General features: G+C 33.6%; 1 protein-coding gene across 10 annotated transcripts in view; it reads left to right on the top strand.

The window, feature by feature from the left end:
* Positions 1-19,762, top strand: part of KIAA0825 (KIAA0825 ortholog) — a 477,056-nt gene that overhangs the window by 74,915 nt on the left and 382,379 nt on the right. For 8 of the 10 annotated variants that reach the window (XM_063664987.1, XM_054489405.2, XM_063664988.1 and 5 more), the window contains 3 exons: positions 1,171-1,302; positions 13,491-13,659; positions 16,656-17,325. In XM_063664987.1, coding sequence (XP_063521057.1) covers positions 1,172-1,302; positions 13,491-13,659; positions 16,656-17,325 — 970 coding nt within the window. In that variant the 5' untranslated portion in view covers position 1,171. Of the gene's footprint in view, positions 1-1,170; positions 1,303-5,672; positions 5,730-13,490; positions 13,660-16,655; positions 17,326-19,762 lie in introns of those variants that run through there. The other 2 variants (XM_063664990.1, XM_063664991.1) reach the window with 2 other exon arrangements.

Genomic DNA, 19,762 nt, shown 5'->3' with positions numbered 1-19,762 from the left:
CCTTCCCTGATATTCCTAAATAAAATAGCTCACACTCTGTCCTTGCTCCATCACTCTTAATCTAGCCCATTGCCATGCTTTACTTGTTCTTATAGCACTTCTCACCATGTGATTTTTGATTAAATATATCTGTTTATGTGTTGTAAAAAATCTGTCTTCCCCACTAGAATAAAAACTCCATGAGGGCAGGGAATTTAATTTATTGCAGCTATATCCCAGCCTCTACAGCAGTGCATATAACCTATCAAATATTCAGTATATAGAGAGAATGAATGATTAAAGCTTTGATGGTGGGGAAATGCATGTGCCTCAAGAAGGAGTATCATATCATTCAGTTTTTAGTTAGGTATCCATACTGAGGTTGTCAAGGGGTGCTAGAGGAACTCAAGGACAGTTTTGCATCCTTCACTATAAATAGACCCAGTGGGGTGAAGCTTCAAAAAGTCTAAGGCCACAATTTCCGGGTGAGTATATTGACAAGGGTTGAGGGAAGGTATTGAATTTTTGCTGCACCCACCCTTGTTCACAGTGGTCTGTGGGCTCTGTCACTTCCAGTACAGTTCTTGGCTATAGTGAGAAGCTGCAGGATGCTTAAGTACTCTCTGAGGGCTGCTGTTTTGTTCAGCTTCCTTTTTTTTTTTTTTTTTGAGACGGAGTCTCGCTCTCTCGCCCAGGCTGGAGTGCAGTGGCGCGATCTCGGCTCGCTGCAAGCTCCGTCTCCTGGGTTCACAATATTCTCCTGCCTCAGCCTCCCAAGTAGCTGGGACCACAGGCACCTGCCATCACGCCCGGCTAATTTTTTGTACATTTAGTAGAGATGGGGTTTCACCATGTTAGCCAGGATGGTCTGGATCTCCTGACCTCGTGATCCACCCGCCTCGGCCTCCCAAAGTGCTGGGATTACAGGCATGAGCCACCGTGCCTGGCCCTCAGCTTTCAAACAATACAGAAGTGCGAAAATTAGGTCACACCTCATGAAATTTAAATAACGAAGCATTCTACCTAGCTTTATAATACCCTAGTTCTCCAACTGCTATATTTCATGGTGCCTGTAAATGGGAATTATTATTTTTGGTTTAGTATCACAACTTGAGGTGAATTTCTGCTCACCCCTATCCCCGGCCATTGTGGGGGAACTGACATGTTTTATTATTTATTCTTACTCCTCAGAATGGATTGGGATGATGAATATTCTCATAATTCTTTTGACCTACATTGTTTGTTAAACTCATTTCCTGGAGACTTGGAGTTTGAGCAGATCTTCAGTGACATTGATGAAAAGATTGAACAAAATGCTGCAAGGTAAATATTGTTAATTATTTAAAACAAGTTGTTTTCACATTTCACTTATATGAAATTTACCTGGTCTATTTGTATCCTGCTCTTAGATAATTTTAGGTTTTAATTATCATTAACTTTCCCCCAAAATATTGATTAGACCCCCCTCTCACTTAAAGTTTACATGATTGTCTTTATCTGAGTAGTATTTTTAAGACTAGAAAATAGAAGCACTATCTTGAAATAGGCAATTAAAGTTTATTGAATTGGCACTAATGTTTTCTTAGAGCTTGTCAATGTTGATGTTCTGGATTTTCACCAATATGGTTAGAGGGTAAGGCCCTGATTGCTTGAGTTACTAAAAACAGAACATTAAAATAAATTATTTTTGCATAATATTGGTCATTTTAAGATTCTTTCTCACTTAAGTAGGAGGCTAGAGACTTTATAGAGAGTTGTTATACTAGATTAGTCATCACTTATCCCAAAAAGTCATGTTACCAAATACTGGGGGAAACAGTGACAGCTCAATGGTTTCTCATTAATACATGTTCTTTGGTAGAAAGGACTCTGTTTTCATATGTAGTTGTGGACCCTATAATCAGACAGTTACTTATTTGCATCCTTTTGATCAAAGGTTCTAATTTACCTAATGTGGGTTACAAATGTGCAAACCACAGTAAAAATTTCTATTATGTAATGATACATAGCATTTCTTTTTTTAAAATTTAAGATATAGTTACATTGAATTTCCAAAGAAACTGAACCAAGTAAGTGAAATGTTCCTATGATATTTTTCCTTCTGCTTTACATGAGAATAGTTAGTTCTTTATTATAACAATGGGCATAAGTAAATTGAAAATATAGCATATTGTTGGAGAATTATACTTAAAAACAAAATCTTCTCCCATCCCAGAAATCCTCTCCATGAAGGTAGTAGAGAAAGGAAAAAGAAACACTTTTATTATTGAATAAGCATTAAAAACCAGAATATGATGTGCATTTCAGGCAGTTGGCTAAGAGCTTGCAAAAATGGAAGGGAATCCCACCCCTTTAAATACTGAAGCAGATACAGCCCATTACATTACATGTTATCAAGATAAACAATCACTAGTCCTCAGGTAGGAAGACTGGATAGCACATTTTGTCACACATAGTTCATCCTAACTTTTTACCATGGTAATTGGGGAAACCACCTGTGTTAGCTAATTGGCTTTATCCTGAGGAGAAAGCAACTTTTTTGTATCTTTATGACAGGAGATAGTTTTGCAAATTGGAACAGGCAACCACTGAAGTTAGGCTCTTACTCTCCCACAGGAACTGGGAGATTGGGGAGCTGTCTCCCTTGATGCTTGCATTTCAAGAAGATAGCTCCCAGGTTCTTGAGAAGGACATTCTTGGGTCACAAAGCTGACAAAAGGACTGCTGACAAAAGGCATATCTAGTCTTCCAAGGAATAGATACATGGCAAAAGATGAAAAAGTACTTATGATTACAGGCTTTTTTTTTTTTTTTTTTGAGTCACCCAGGCTGGAGTGCAATGGCACAATTTCGGCTCACTGCAACCTCCGCCTGCCTGGTTCAAGCGATTCTTGTGCCTCAGCCTCTCAAGTAGCTGGGATTACAGGTGCCCGCCGCCACACACAGCTAATTTTTGTATTTTTAGTGCAGACAGGGTTTCACGACGTTGGCCAGGCTAGTCTCGAACTCCTGACCTCAGGTGATCCACCCGCCTCAGCCTCCCAAAGTGCTGGGATTATAGGCATGAGCCACCATGCTTGGCCTATGATGACAAGCTTTCTAAGGTAAATGCTCTAAGGAAAAAGGAGAGGAGGGAAATCTTTTCCCTTATTTTCAACAGGGAAAATTAAACTTCTTATTTTTAATTTGTATTTGCCCTTTATACTATACCTATACATATACACATTATATATGTATTTTAGAGATAGACTTAACCAAACTGAAAGTGTATAGTTGATGTTTCATATAAATATAAAATAACTAAACTTTAGGGTAATTATGTAGTTATATAACTTTCATGTTATATATTTATGTATTTTATGACACGGTTTCTAACACAAAGGAACTTACAAATGAAAATAGTATTTACTTAAATAGATTAACAAGACATTTACCTAAATTTCAGAGATGGTTATAATTTTAAAAATTGAAATATTTTTAAAAAGGTAAACCATTTCCTTCACAATGGCATTTAGGCTCCATCAGAATAAAACAAGTCACTGAACTCTGATGCTTTTGTTCTGGATTGCTTATTTTTATTTATGAACCATTCATACTTAATTTTTTGCAAACCTAGTCAAAAAGAAATCATATTTAAAAGTAAAACGGTGATTAAAACATTGTATTTTGCATTAAAATATAGTTATTAGGTCAAAACTCAGATGTTAGTGTTAAAAAGAAAATACAATATGGAACATAGGATATAATTTTTAAATTAAAAATATTTTATTGCCCATATATTAAAACGAACCTAGAGCAGAACCACCTCAAGTGACCATTGATCTTCACAAGGGACCAAATAAGGAAGTAGCTGTATGTGCTGTATGCTACATTTAGAATCAAGTCTATTTTTCATCAAATTCAATTATGTTTTTATTATACTCCAGAGAATAAACATAATAGTATAGGGTATATATATTTTTAAAAATAAAATACTGAATAATAACTGTGGTTCAGAAGAGTATAAATCATTTATGCACTCATTTATTGCCTTCTAACAGAATAGCTTTTAGAAAATTGTATGTCATGACGAATCAGTTATGCCACACTTACACTGCAGTAGTTGAATTACCCTTGGCATTTTTGTATTCTAACAGTTTCTATTTCTCTCCCAGTAGTGCACATTGAATAAGTAATGAACATCTGTATGGTATAGGTTTTCCTGCATAGTTTTAAAAGAAAAAAACAACATTAATAATTCATTTTAAAATATGATATTTTTCCTTATACTTGAATTTTTAAAGTAGCAGTGACCCTGACATCTATTTGTGAATTCCTTCTCTCTTCTTAATATCATCAGGTTTTATGAGCCACAGGTTCTATTGCCTCCCCAAAGCAGTGATTCACTAGAATGGACCAGTGTGCCCAAAGGTCACTGAACCTTCACCTGACCTTCAGGAGAGGCTGTCATTCTCAGACCACTTCACTTTTACATTCTTGTTTCCATTCAAGTCAGACCTGGGTGACTAGTAGGCCTGACAGCAGAAATTAGTGATGATGAATCATTTATTCAAACACATATCAAAATAGGTAACAAGAGGTAAATAACATGCCAAAGAGAAACATTATGAATGTTGTACCTTCGTATCATTAGTTCCCTAACTGAAAACTGCATATAGCACTAATGAAATGAGTGGTACTTATTAGTTTAATAAGACATTGAAGTACAGAAGTTCTTCTGGGCTCACACTATGACACAGCATAGGCTGGACGTGGTGGCTCATGCCTGTAATCCCAGCACTTTGGGAGGCCGAGGCGGGCGGATCACAAAGTCAGGAGTTTGAGACCAGCCTGACAAATATGGCGAAACCCTGTCTCTACTAAGAATACAAAAACAAAAATTAGCTGGTGTAGTGGCTCACCCCTATGGGTTTAGCTACTTGGGGTGCTGAGGTGGAAGGATCGCTTGAGCCTGGGAGGTGGAGGCTGCAGTGAGCTCTGATTGCACCGCTGCGCTACAGCCTGGGCAACAATGTGAGACCCTGTCTCAAAAATAAGAATTGCTACCAGCAATAATACTATTTGACTTCACCTAGAAAATGCAGGGAGAGGGGAGACATTTAACCATGCCTATTAATGAGATGGTACATATTCCATAGATTACACTTATTTTTTATATAATGCTTAAATTTTTTGAGCTTCCATATTAAAAATTTGCTCTCAAGTTTTCCATATGATGGCTGACTCACACACACACACAAATATTAATATATTTTATAGCCAGAGCAAATTCTACAAAATGAAAATTAGTCATTTCAAAGGTTTTACTGTGCATTATTATTTCTGGCAGTATTGTGGCACTTATTTAATAAGAAGAAGATGCAAATTAATGTTTGCAATCGTTTTTGTAACTTCCTGTGTTTGCACTTCAGTTTTGGGTTTCTTCATTATATACTACATCTCAAAGAATCCCTACCTCTTCTCCCCTCCTACTGAGCAAGACCAGGCCACATAGGAAGAAACCTGAAAAGGGCTAATTCCCCCAACTACTGTTGAACTCAGAGTAAAACCTTAACCCACTTTCCAACTCTGACTGGGCCTTTCCAGCACTCTTGTTCTCTCCAGAATTAAGAATGCATCCTGGGCTTCAGCAGCTCAGTAGCCTAAACTTTTTCTGGCCCCATTCATATTTCCTACTTTTTAAACTTTTCCAGTTCTCCCACTGAAGCTCTCAGCATGAAGTCCAGTGATGCTTGCAGGTAGAGGTGGTGGTAAGTGGGAAAAAGACAAGCCACTCTCTCTCATGGTGGCCTATTGAACCATTTTTTCATCATTATTTTCTGTCATTATTAATTCTATTATTTTGATTGTCTATGGTGATCGTTACTCCTTTCTCCATCATCGTTCATAGTGTGTCCTCAGTGTTTCCTGTAGACCTCTGCTTTAGGAGGCTGAGATGAATAGGGTAAAATGTGGAGTCAGTAGCTCCGTTGGATGATTGTTACAAGACTCTTTCAAGTATTGTGGACATTTCAAGTGTTTGAGTTTTTTTTAAGTACAGTATAGCTTTTATTTTTAAATGTGTTAGCTTCACCTACTCGTGGCCAAATAAGCATAAGACAATAGAGAATTGTTGTTTGGGGATATTCCTGAATGATATTATTGTATTATCTTTCCATGGCAAATAAAGAAAGGGAAGCACATGTCTGCCTGTTTATAAATTGTTATAACAAAAGTTGAATAGTATGATACTGAAAATCCAGACTTCATAAAGAGATTGAGCCAATAATAGTTGGACCACTGTTTCCCAGAGAGGATCTTAGTTAATGGGCCAGTGGGAAGTAAGCCTCCACCCTTGATGTAACAATCTGAGGTGCCTGGTGAAGACCTGGCCCAGCTCTGAAAGCAGGAACAGGGGAGGGAACACTATAAGAGGACTGGAGCCATGGTAACAGATATGACTGCTGTGGCCGGCTCATCTTTCTTGTTGGTTGGTGCCTGGAGATTGAATCCAAGCCTGTCAACTTTCCCTGGAAAAGACCCTTGTCACAGCCTCAGCTGAGTCAACACCTTGTCTAAAAATGGTCACTAACACCACAGCCATTGCTAATCACAATCCAAATTCTAGAATGCCATGACTAGGAATATCCTTTCATGGGAACTGGAATAGGAGCTGGGATGGGAAGGGGCTGGAAGCTGTTGCCTTTATTTTCTACTTTAAGAACTTTTCTTTAAGCCAGGCATGGTGGCACATGCCTGTAGTCCTAGCTACTTGGGAGGCTGAGGCCAGAGGATTGCTTGAGCCCAAGAGTTCAAATCCAGCCTGGACAACATAATGAAACTCTGTCTCATTCATAAAGAAATAAATGGGAATTTAAAAGTAATTCCTTTTTTTTTTTTTTTTTTTTTTTTTTTGGTGATGGAGTTTTACTCTCGTTGCCCAGGCTGGAGTGCAATGGTGCAATCTCAGCTCACTGCAACCTCCGCCTCCCCGCTTAAAGCGATTCTTCTGCCCCAGCCTCCCAAGTAGCTGGGATTACAGGCATCTGCCAGCACACCTGGCTAATTTTGTACTTTTTTAGTAGAGACGGGTTTCACCATGTTGGTCAGGCTGGTCTCGAACCCCTGACCTCAGGTGATTCACCCACCTTGGCTTCCCAAAGTGCTGGTATTACAGGTGTGAGCCACCATGCCCAGACAGTATTTCCATTTTTTAAAAAAGACTTTTGATTTCCACTTTGAGGATATTACTTGTTCTTCACTGTATTTTCACTGCCTAAAACAGTCCTGGCACATAGTAGGCTAGAAGAGAGTCAATAAATGTGTGTTAGACATGTTTGTTAGGTATTTATTGCATTTGTTTTATCTTAAACTAGTGTAAAGTTAGATGAATAGAACATGATAGATGAAGCTCTCTTCAAATGCATTTTTCCTTTTCTTAAATATTTTTGCATTATAAAAGTAACACATACTAAGGATAAAATTTCAAATAGTAGAGACAGCAGTGAAGAGGAAAACTTTCTCCATTCCTCTGACTTTCCTAGTCTTGTTCTTTAGAGGAAAGCTATCTTGATAAATAATTGTGTAATTTTCTAGAAATATTCTCTACATAAACATGTATGTACCCCAAAATAGATTTTTATACAAATGGGAATTATATGTACATTCTGTGGTTAGATTTTTTTACTTAGTGTATATATATATATACACACACACTATATATACTACATATATACATATATGATATATACATACATATATCATACATACATATATATCATATGTATATGTGATACATCTATATCATACATATACATATATATCATACATATATCATACATATATCATACTATATATGTATGTTACATGTGTATACACATGTGTATATGTACATGCATGCACATATATGCACATACATATATACATACATTATACACATATATGATATATACATATATACATACATGTATATATACACATATGATATATGTATATATATCATGCATATACATATATCTATATAATACATATATATCATATAATACATATATCATACATATATCATATATGCATACATATATATCATACATATATATCACATATATATCATACATATACATATGTGATCATATATCATATACATACATATCATATGTATATGATATATACATACATATCATATGTATATGATATATACATACATATCATATGTATATGATATATACATACATATCATATGTATATGATATATACATACATATCATATGTATATGATATATACATACATATCATATGTATATGATATATACATACATATCATATGTATATGATATATACATACATATCATATGTATATGATATATACATACATATATGATATATACATATATGATATATCATATATATGATATATACATACATATATGATATATACATATATATACTACTTCATATATATATAATCATATATATATGAGAGCATTTGCTGTATGCCTACCTCCTCACACATAAACCATAGGTATTATTAAAACCTTCAGTATGTAGCTTCTAGTCAAATCTGTTTAGCTTAATGATTGATTTAATCAGGACAATGGAGATAAAGATGTAGACCTGGTCTGTTCCCATATCTCTTAGGATTCCCATTATTACGTATATTCTCCCACTCTCTTTTTTCTTACTGTCTCTCTCTCCAAAAAGAGAATCAAAGGAATTGGCACAGAGCAAATGCTGGTATAGATCCTCCACTTTTCTCTTCCTAATTTCAGTTTGTATGGTTTTGTTGGGATAAACCACATTCTGACTTCATTAAATTGTGCTGAAATTCCTGGGCAAGCCTCCATAGATATAAAAAAAAAAAAAGGAGCACATTTACTTATTCTTGATTGTAATGGGTATTAAACTATGTCCTTCTAGCCCTATAGAATGTTTCTAGAAACTTCTCTTTATATTATTAACATAGCCCTGTGCCACTTCCATCTTGCTCCTGTCACTAGTTTATAAGAAGTGATCCAAATTAGATGTAGATTTAGGAGGCAGAAGAAGTGATCTAACTGTGTTGGGAAGCTCGTTCTTATCAATACAAGATCACTTTGGTCCTGCCAGTACTACCCTGCCACCGACTGGAATTCTGGGGAGTATTTCACGGTTGGTTGACTCTTTTGAAAGCACTTTAGATTTTCTTAGGTTGATACAGGCCTACACTACGTATGAATGGCCAGATTAAAGCATCTGGACCATTCAAGAGCCATTCTCAACTTTTGTAGTGGGATCCGTGGTATATAACAACAAATCAAGAAAGGACCCTAACTCTAAAGTTTCTTTCATACTGTGTTGCTCATAGTAAACTCTGAACAAAAGGTGGGTTAACAATAGATGGGAATCCTGAGAGAAGCTATTAATATATAGTCCCAATGACCAATGATAAGGGCCTATGCCAAAACTTTTACAAAAGGAATGGAAAGGAAAGGATACATATGAGAAAGATTTGGTGTCAAGAGTGTTTTTTCCTGAAAGTGTAATTACAACTTTTTGAAATGATTAAATGTCTCTGAAATAGAAAACAATTCAGGACATTAATTTCTCACCATTTTAGCCATTGAAGTAGTTGTGTTAGGAGTATTCTTTTTAACTTTTTATCTATTCTTTTTTTTTACTTTTTTTAACTATTCTTTTTTAACTATTCTTTTAAAAAATATTATCCAGAAATGTCTTTGTCTCAGGAAAATAAGTTTTCATTTCATGGCTGACTTATATTTTAATTACATACTAGTTTGTATACATCAGCCCTCTTCCCTATTAATTACCTGATAATTCCAAGGAATTTTAGTAATCTAGTTAGATAAATAAGGCTTATCTAAAAACTAGAAAATCTATTTACCTCACAATGATTTCTTTGTCCTTTCAAACACAAAAAGCACGGAAATGAACAGAAATGTAACAGAATTGAAATGTCAGTGTAACAATTGAAAAGACTTGTCTTTTCCTTAAGTTGAACTTATTTTGTGGGTAAGAAGTATAAGCAAGAGCATCAAAATGTAGAAGCTTTAAAAAATTTTTTTAAATTTTGGGTTTTCCATACTGTAATAAATAAGTCTTTAAGCTCTGCCATGAGGCGTCTATCCTGATTTAAGAAATAAAAATTTTTATATTCTAACATTCCATGAAAGCACATATATGTGTTTTCTACAATCTTTTTATTTAAAAAGTTCTCATAATTTACCAATGGAACATACTTTTTTCCTTTTAACTATTTTGTGACTGGATAATACTTTTGAAATCTTGTAAGAACTTTATAATAAGCTGAAGTTTCAAGATTTTATAATTATCCTCTTCTGTTTTTCAGTTTCTTATCCTATCTCCAACCGCACCAGTTCAATATTAATCAGCTCTTGGACTGCTATTGTTATTTAATGCAGTCTGTCCAATAGTAGGACATCTCGGCCTTTTTGGAAGTAAGATGGTGCATATATACATACACACATACATCCATACATGCATGAGTGTAGTAGTGACCATAAAAATAAACTCATATTTCTTATTCTTCAAATAAATATAGTTTTAAAGCGAGGCAACAGTGAGGTTAGATGACAAGTACTGAATTCTGAGGGGTGAGGTGTCAGGGAATTTTAAGTACAGTGATTCTACTAATGTTCTTAAAGCAACATCCTTGCATATAATCTCCTCTTCTACAAGGAAAAACCTTTTTACACCTCCCACAGGCACTTTTAATGGCTCCCTCCTGTGTACTCCCTTAGCACATTGTACACATTCCTTATCAAGTCTTACTGTGTTATAATTGTTTATTTACAGGTTTATCTCTTTCACTAGACAGAATTCCTTTAGGGACAGGATGACGTCTTATTCACATTGGGTTCCCTAGTATATATCACAATGCCTACCACATATTTAACATTCAGCTAATGTTTATCAAATATAATGCCTTCATTTAATAAGCAATTTTTACAGTCAGGGAATCTAGGAGTGAATGTTGAATGAGAAAATTACCATAGATATCTTTTTTAAAAGCATACTCCGTATTGCATTGTAAAAATGCTTTACAAATTGATTTATACACAGCGTCTCAGTAATGCATCCACTTGCACACATCATTAACTTGGCTAATTCAGAGTCATTATAATTAAAGCACATTGGGGTTCAAATTTATTAAGAAATGTTGAGACATATGAAAAGGCATAGAGTACTATGAGAAATACTCCTGTGGCCACCATCTAGTTTAAGAAAGAAAACATTACTAGTATAGCTAAAGCTCTCTGTGTACCTCTCCCCAATTTCATCCCACTTCCATCCCCACTCTGCCAGAGGGTGCTGCTGATCATTCCAGTGCATTTCCTTACACTTTTACTACCTGTGTTTATAATCCTAAATAATGTGTAGCATTTGAAAATGTTACCTTTTAAATGGTGAAAATTAAATTGTAATTTATTTTGACCTTGATTAAAGAAGATAATTGTCAGATTACATACCAAACTGACATTTATCATAAATTTTGAAAATATTTATTTTGTATAACAATTGGACAAGAAATATCTAGACTTCAGATTATTAAGTTTTTAGAACAAGGTGTATAGGCATTGGTGAGTGGCAGACAACAAGATAGCCAATTAAAAAAAAATCAGGTGTAGATAATTAGTTCTGACATTTTATAATTTGTGACAAAATGATTTTAAAATAAAGTTTATCTGTCTTAGTTTGTATCAATGAGGGAGGTCCCCTGAAATGCAACCACTCAATCCCTTTGTCAGTGTTTGGACAAATTACTAAAATATCTAGCCCTCTAAAGGCTTTACCCTATTTATAAATTGTAGTTTTTGGCCTCTGCCCAGATTTGGATGTTAGAAATTAGCCTAAAATCTGAGTCCTCATTGAAACAGACTAACTGCTGAGCCTTTCCAATTCACATTGCTGTAATCTATTAGGTTTCATTGAATGAGACACATGAGGATGCTATAATAAAAACCTTTGATAAAGAGTCCCTAGAGTCAAGGGGTATGCTTAGGGCATTGTGTTTCTCTGTCCATAGAAGTGCTTACATAAGTTAAGAAAATGCAAGCCAATCTCTTGTCAGACGTAGAAGTGGTATTCCTGAATATGGCTGTCCCATCGGGAAATTGAGTGGCCTGTGGCCAGAGGAGGTATTGTTTTCCTTTTAAGTTCTTTGTGTTCATGAAAAGGCTCTTTGATTCTCAGAATGTATTTGTTTCAAGGTAATTTACTTTGAATTCACTCATGCTCAGAAGTCTCCTGAAAAGTTTTACTTAAACTTTTACAGTGTATGTTTTATAGGCAACCCACACCTGGATGAATTTCAAAGAGTCTTTCATATGACATCTATTTTAATAATGAGCGCTTGGTTTCTAAAGCCTACCAGGTTCTATCATATGGAACCTTTAATTGATAGCAGTTACCTTTTCAAAACACTAACTTTACCTCTTGGTAACAAATCTTTCTTAATACGATTAAGAGACAAATGCGTAGCTGTCAATTTTTGGTGAGCTGTTTCAGCTTCAAAGGAATTTGCCTGTTTGAAAGCTTTCTTGAAGTTTAGATATGCTGCCATCAGGTGGTAGTAATATGTCATATCCCTGTGGCTCTGCAGATGGCACTCCGCTAAAGGTCACCAGTTTACCCCACAAAGATTTGTAATCATCAATGCACAGAATTGTATATGGAAATTAAAATAACATAGTATATCTGTTATTTTATCAACAGGAAGGATACTTTGAATGGAAATTTTAAACCAGATACATATTGCAAGATTCTACTGGACATTTTTTCTCGGTTCTTGGTTTACTTTTTTGGTGTATGAAGCATTTTATTTTATGCCTTATAAATATTTAGAAAATATGGAAAAGTAAAATTTAAAACTTATCTAATTACACCCACCCAAATATAATTGCTATTAACCCTTTGCTTCGTTTCCTTCCAGTCATTTTTTAAATGCAATTTTTAGTAATTTTTGTTTCTGTTTTTTGTAGTGGAGTTGGATGGCAGGAAAGGTATTTGGCTGTAGCAACATTGTGTATATAGCTTGTATACTTTACAACTTTTAAAGTTAATAAGCTTTTTATAACTACTTCATGACTTCTTCCTATTCCATTGATTGAAGTTTTTCATAATTTATATAGTCCTTCACCTCTTAGTAGATAATGTATATTTCTAATATTTACAGTGTTCAGTATTTTATCTGTCCCTTTCATCCACTGCCTATCAAGAGGGCTATTATCGAATTACATCTGTGCTTGATTTCTGTTTCAACACAAAAGAATTTCTAGTTCATCTGAGTAGCTATTTTATATTTCCTGTATTACATTTTTTACTGCCAGAAAATTTGAACTCTCAGCTTTCAACTATGAATGTATAGTCTGTTTGTTATTCTTTTCATATCGTATGAATGAATTTGTAAATTGTACAAAACCAGGTACCACATATGAAGATTTCAGGGCCTGTGATATTATGAAATGAAGCCATTATCTATATCCTGCCAAAACAACTTTTTCTTCTCTTTTTTATAGCATAGAACATTGCATTAAAGAGATACAGTCCGAAATTAACAAACAATGTCCAGGTGTGCAGCTGCAAACAACAACTGACTGCTTTGAATGGCTAACTAACTACAATTACAGTACATCTGAGTCATCTTTCATTTCTCATGGAGACTTGATAAAATTTCTCAAAACACTGGTAAAATGAATTTTTATTTTATCATGGAGTGGGATGAGTAAACAGGGAATACAACTCATTCAATTTCTATACGTAAATATTTATTTGAGTGACCATATTAGCCTGCCGTACATAGGGGTTTGTGTTTTTATGTTGCTATATCCCCAACATAATCCACTGAGCTATTTGTTTTAATTTTTAACTATGATTTTTATCAATAAAATAAAATTTTATATAAATGGAGATAAAATATTGATTCCTGGGTGATTTGTGGTATGATATATATCATATCAATACCGCAAAATGTATTGATGTGTATCACAGCTGTCTACCAGAAAAGTTCATATTCATTATGTTTTGTATCATTTCACTATTCATTTTTTGTATGCTCATTATTAAGCATAATAAGATCCCCATGGATTGTGTCTATTAAGTGGCTTTGACTATTATTCCCTGCATTCCTAACCTGCAGTCTAACCGTCTAACCCAGTTCTTGTCAATCAAAGTAGCAATTTATGCAAGACCACCAAATGACAGAGAATTATTATGTTGGTCATTCTTGATATTGACCACCCTCTATGCTAGAGAAGTTTTTGTAACCTTCAATAAGAACAGTAATTTTATCACACTTGTTTCTCCAAGACTAGCTAGCTTGCAAAAACAGATTCCCAGAGAAGCAGCACAATTGTTAGAAAGCGGTATCTCTATAGTTATGGTTTTAATTTAATTTAGGGAAAAAAAAGGCACTGTTTTTGTCTAAACATCAAACATTGACTAAGGCAGATGTGGAAAATATCTGGAGGTTGTAGATGGCTTAGGATGACAGAATCAGATGAAAATAGTTTTTGCCTGTTGTTATTATTTCAGATGTCTCTTTAATTTCACAAAGTAATAAAAGGAAGAGAAAGGAAGACTGTGTGCCCTGAAGCCTTATTCTTTTAAGGAAACCTCTCACCCATTATCTCCTGAAGGTGGATCCTTAAAGAATAAATATGGATATAGTTATTCCTTTCATTTCTATTAAGAGGCATGTTTACTGAATTTCATTAATACTGATGTAATAATGCTTTCTCATTTAATTAAAAGCAAAAGCTTTTAATTATCTTTTAATATGTCACGCATAAGTCATTCTCTATTCACTGCAGGGCAAAGGCCACCTTAGTTTTGCTCAAATTCATTAGACTGATAGGCTTGTCCCAGTCCTAGGTTTTTTTACATAATTGATCATGTTATTTTAAGGAAGGAACCACATTATTAAAACAGATCCAGATTTAAATGACCTTATTATCAAGTTTCTACATGCTAAAAAATGTCAGTCCTGATGGCATTTTTCATACATCTGTTTTTTTCATAGAACATTTTTTGTTAATTTTCTAGCGATTTAAATAAGAAACAGAGGTCCTCATTATGGCAGATGTACTGAAGTTATTTTCAAAATTTAAGCAATCGTACTAAACATATGTTTTAAACCTCTGTAATCTATTATTCTTTGTTTGATCAAATATTTACAGTTATTTACTGACTTAAAAAAACCAAGGCGGAGGCACTAATATGACTCATTTGCTTTATAGAATTTACAGTAATGCTGATGTGTCCTATCTAAGGACATTTCTTTTCCAGAAGTATCGAAATAACTCAATAGCAGTAGAGGAGAGAGAAAGAAGCTACACAGAGGTCATGTGTACTTTGTGGCTCTCTGGAGTGTAGCAGAAAGAACGTGGATCCGTTCTTGGTTCTGTGCCTTACTGTATGTGACTTTTGAAAAGTCACTGAAGCATGCCTGATTTTAGAGACCTTGTGTGTAAATTGGGTTTTTAAATACATATGCCAAAGAGTTATCATTATAAATAAACCAGGAAATGTTTGTGTAAATACTTAAAAAGCATTTCTTGGTATAATTATTGGGTATAATTATTTATTACAGATAGAACATTAGACATTGCAGTGCTTACAGTGAATGAGAGAAAATTCCTGGAATTTGTCTAGGAATTGTTCGTAATTGTGAATCACACATAATGCCTTTGGTATCTTTGTCAATAAGAAATTGTAAAGCCGGCCTGATTTTATGCCACTTGGACCTTGCTTTCATTTCTCTTGTACTCAGCTTGTTTCTACGTAGAGAATATAAACTAATTTCAGTATTAGCTAAAATAGACATCATTAGGAGAGTCGGCATGGAAGGAGAATGTGTGTGTCCAATTCAAAGCCCGAGAAAAAAGTAAATTTTGTGTCCCTTTCTATTCATAATTATGCCCACTATTGTTTTCTGCCAGCACAGAAAGTATAAAGGAATAATTTCATATCATCTTTTGGGGAATAATTCTGAGAGTATCTTTTTCTCATTTTGGGTTATTTCTTTGGAGAGAATTGAAATATTCTCAGATTAATTTTCAAAGTAAAATCTTTCTTAATACAGTTCTCAAAAAGTAATTTAAATGAAAGTTAAAATCTTTCAATGTATTAAAATTGACTTCTCAGAAAGGTATATCTTAGTAACCCCCAGGCACATACTATATTTAAAGATCTATATTCTAGAATGATTTTAAAGCATTGTATTATATGTTCATTTGGGGTTTTATAATAATAAGTGTACTCATTCAAGCATGAAAATTGTCTACCAGGAATTAGGGGCATGATCTTGAATCTATTTTGTATTAGGAATACATTTCAATCAATATTTTACTATAGATTTGTATTTAGAATTTTTAAGCCACAGTTTTTATACAGCTCAGGGTATATTGGGTGGATAACAATGAGGGCTAAAAACTGTATGTCTAGAAATCTAATTGAAAAGATAATTAGCTAGGTTTGAAATGAACAATTCAAAGTTTAGTAGACCATAAAAGCTAACATTCTAAAACGTCTGAATTGATTAAATTTCAAATGCAAAAAAATAAAATCTTGAGGAATTTTAGAGTATTGATTTCAACCTGAAATTATTATGAAATTGTATATGACTATAGAAATCATTTTATCTATTACACTTAATCACATTTCTAATGTTATAATTTCATTAGCAAGATTTATTGAAGAATGAACAAAATCAAGAAGAAATGACATTGGATTTACTTTGGGACCTCTCCTGCTACAGCAGCGTTTCATTCCCATCAACTCTAAGTGGAACATCTTTCCATTTCCTCTCTAGGACGTCTCTTCATTCTGTTGAAGATAATTCCTCTATGGATGTCAAGTCTATATGGGATGATATAAGACTGCATCTTCGACGCTTCTTAGTGAGCAAATTACAAAGCCATAATGAAATAAACAATTCACAGCAAAAAATTTTATTGAAAAAGCAGTGCTTACAACAACTCTTGTTTCTTTATCCAGAATCAGAAGTTGTAATCAAATACCAAAACATACAGAATAAACTGTTGGCTAATCTTCTGCAGAACTGCTTTCCTTCTTACAACAGAGATTCAAATTTAGATGTAATAGTTCATGGATATCAAAGTACAATGCTGAAGTTATACTCAATAATAAAAGAGGATTTTAACACACTATGTGAAATTTTAGCTCCGTCCTCAATGGTGAAATTCGTTAAAGAAACTTACCTGGATACTGTTACAGAAGAAATGGCAAAATTTCTTGAAAATTTTTGTGAGCTGCAGTTCAGAGAAAATGCTGTTCGTGTGGTTAAAACAAGCAAGAGCTCCAGCAAGCATAGAGGAGCAGTGCATGCTTTGGGTTAGTGACATTTAATATTTTTGTTTCGTTTAACTTAAGTCTTTTAATATGTTTAATTTTCTAAGATGTTTTCTGTTTGGTTAAATCTCACTGCAAACATGAAAATTAGAAAATGAATGTAATGAAATTTTGCAGTATACATTTCTCATGCATTTTTTTCTATAATTGTAGTTATAAAAGCATTTTCTTTCTTATAAAATGTTAAAGATATTGGAAATATAAGCCAAAAATACTTTAAATAAGAGTTTAATTTCTCTTGATTGCATATGACAAACAGTATTTGTGAAACTGTGTGTATACACACATATATATAACTGAGTATATATACTTATACACATATAAGCTCCTTTATCTGTTTATTAAATATACACATATAAGCACTTATACTCAGTTATATATATGTACATTTAGTTATATACATAACAGAAAAGTATGATTTTTAATCCATTGTATCTTCCAAAGCCAAAGCATTATTAGGTAAAAAGAATTATTGAAAATTTGTTGAAATTTGCAGTAAAATTGGAAATTTAAAAGTTGTAATATTTTAGTCAGTCAGTTCTAATAATGAGCAACTATGAAATACTATAATTATAAAATTCTGTATTGTAATTGATTAGGAAGGTATAACATTTTACTATAGCTATTTTTTAAAGTTTCTCTACTATTTTTTCTATAAGGATGTATACAAATAAAAGATGATTTGAAAATTTCTATTTTATTCATAAGTTAAAGGAAAAAAGGAAGGAAGTTATTGTGATATAATAAACTTTTCTTGTTGTGGTTGTACTTTCCTACCAGTGGAGAAAAATCAGGGTAAAAATAGGATTATTTCTAAAATTATCATTAGTTATGCTTTTATGTAAAATCTGAGGTGTATTTCTGAATAAGTTCATAAACTATATGGCTTAAGTATTTGAAAATTATTATTTGGTGAATTGTTATGGATCTTTGAATTTATGATCATCTTTTTAAAATTCCTATACCTCACTATACTTGTGCATATCTTCATTAATAAAATTTCAGTTGACCAAATTAATGTGATATATGAATTTTCAAATTGTTTAATATTTTGTCTTAAAATTTTAATTTTCCTCCAGAAGCTATATCTCATTGCAGAAGAGAGATGCATCTGCCAAATTCGGTTATGGCAAAATACAAAGTCAGTTAATTTAGGAACATTATTATTTTGCTCAAAGCAAATAGACTTTTAATTGTTAACACATAAATTTTTCAATGCACTTTATTAGTGTACTTATTTTCTAAAATTTTTATGTCCTCTGAAAAAAAAATCCTGCTTACTTATAAAGTCTTTTCAATATGAAAGTTTTAAATGTGCTAAATATAGTTTATAACAGAAGAAAAGATCCATATGGTTGAAAATGTGTGTAAGTTGCTGTGGAGTCTTTAGGGTTGATATTGAAGTGTTTTCTCATTCATGAGAGACAACTATGTGTGTCCTCTTTAACACCAGAATTTGAAGCATTTTCCACAAGTGTAGGTGCATAGAATCTTTCCCAAGCTCCTTTATCTGAACTTTGATATAAAACAATTATTAAGTGAGCACTGTCCATATGTCAAACACTGCGCTAATGACAACCCATTCCCATTATCCCAATTTCAGGAACACAAAAAGAAACTTAGAAAGATTAACTTGCCCTGATCATGTTGTATGAAATCAGGATTGATACTTAGAAGTCACATGCAGATCTTTCTATTTCTGGGACCCATGTTCTCAAGCACCATGCTATTGGGCCTTGTCTTACAAGTGTAGAATTAAATGATCTGTCACCTATAAAAGAAATTTCAGACAGCACTGTTCAAGTGGGCTGTCTGCAAATAAATTCAGTTCAGCTTTATTGACCACCTACCATAAGAAAGGCGTTTAGCAGCTACCATGTTCTGTGCTAGACACAGTAAGGGGAAGAAAACTGAATGAGTCACTACTGCTACTGCCATATGAGAATGGCTAAACTAACTCAACAGATAAGCTATGTTGTTCGCTAATATTTGACCCAATGATCATGTTTTGTTTATTAAGGAAATACATCTTTGAGATGAGTAACAATGGCTCGAATGGGTTGTATTGTATTATCTTTAATCTATGTCTGTATCTTTATGCTCATGAAATCTTTGCTATTTTACCTGAAATTATAGAAAGGACAATCCTTAAGTAACAACAACATTTATTGGCTCAGACATTGATGTGCATTATCTCTTTTAATCCTTCTAACCTACCAAACAAGGTAGATACCATTATTTGTTATCTCCATTTTACAGTGAGGAAACTAAGACATAGAGATATTAAGTAATTTGCTCTAGGACATAGAGTGAAGCCAGGATTCAAACTTGTTATCTGTCTGACTCAGAGCCCTTCCTGTATTACTATAATCTACTGACTGAAAAATAGGATATTTTTTAATTTAAAAACATTTCTCTG

This window comes from Pongo pygmaeus, chromosome 4 (genome assembly GCF_028885625.2).
Source record: "Pongo pygmaeus isolate AG05252 chromosome 4, NHGRI_mPonPyg2-v2.0_pri, whole genome shotgun sequence".
NCBI classification, from domain to species: domain Eukaryota; kingdom Metazoa; phylum Chordata; class Mammalia; order Primates; family Hominidae; genus Pongo; species Pongo pygmaeus.
Note: the sequence above shows the minus strand (reverse complement) of the source record. Positions and strands in the feature narration are given on the sequence as shown.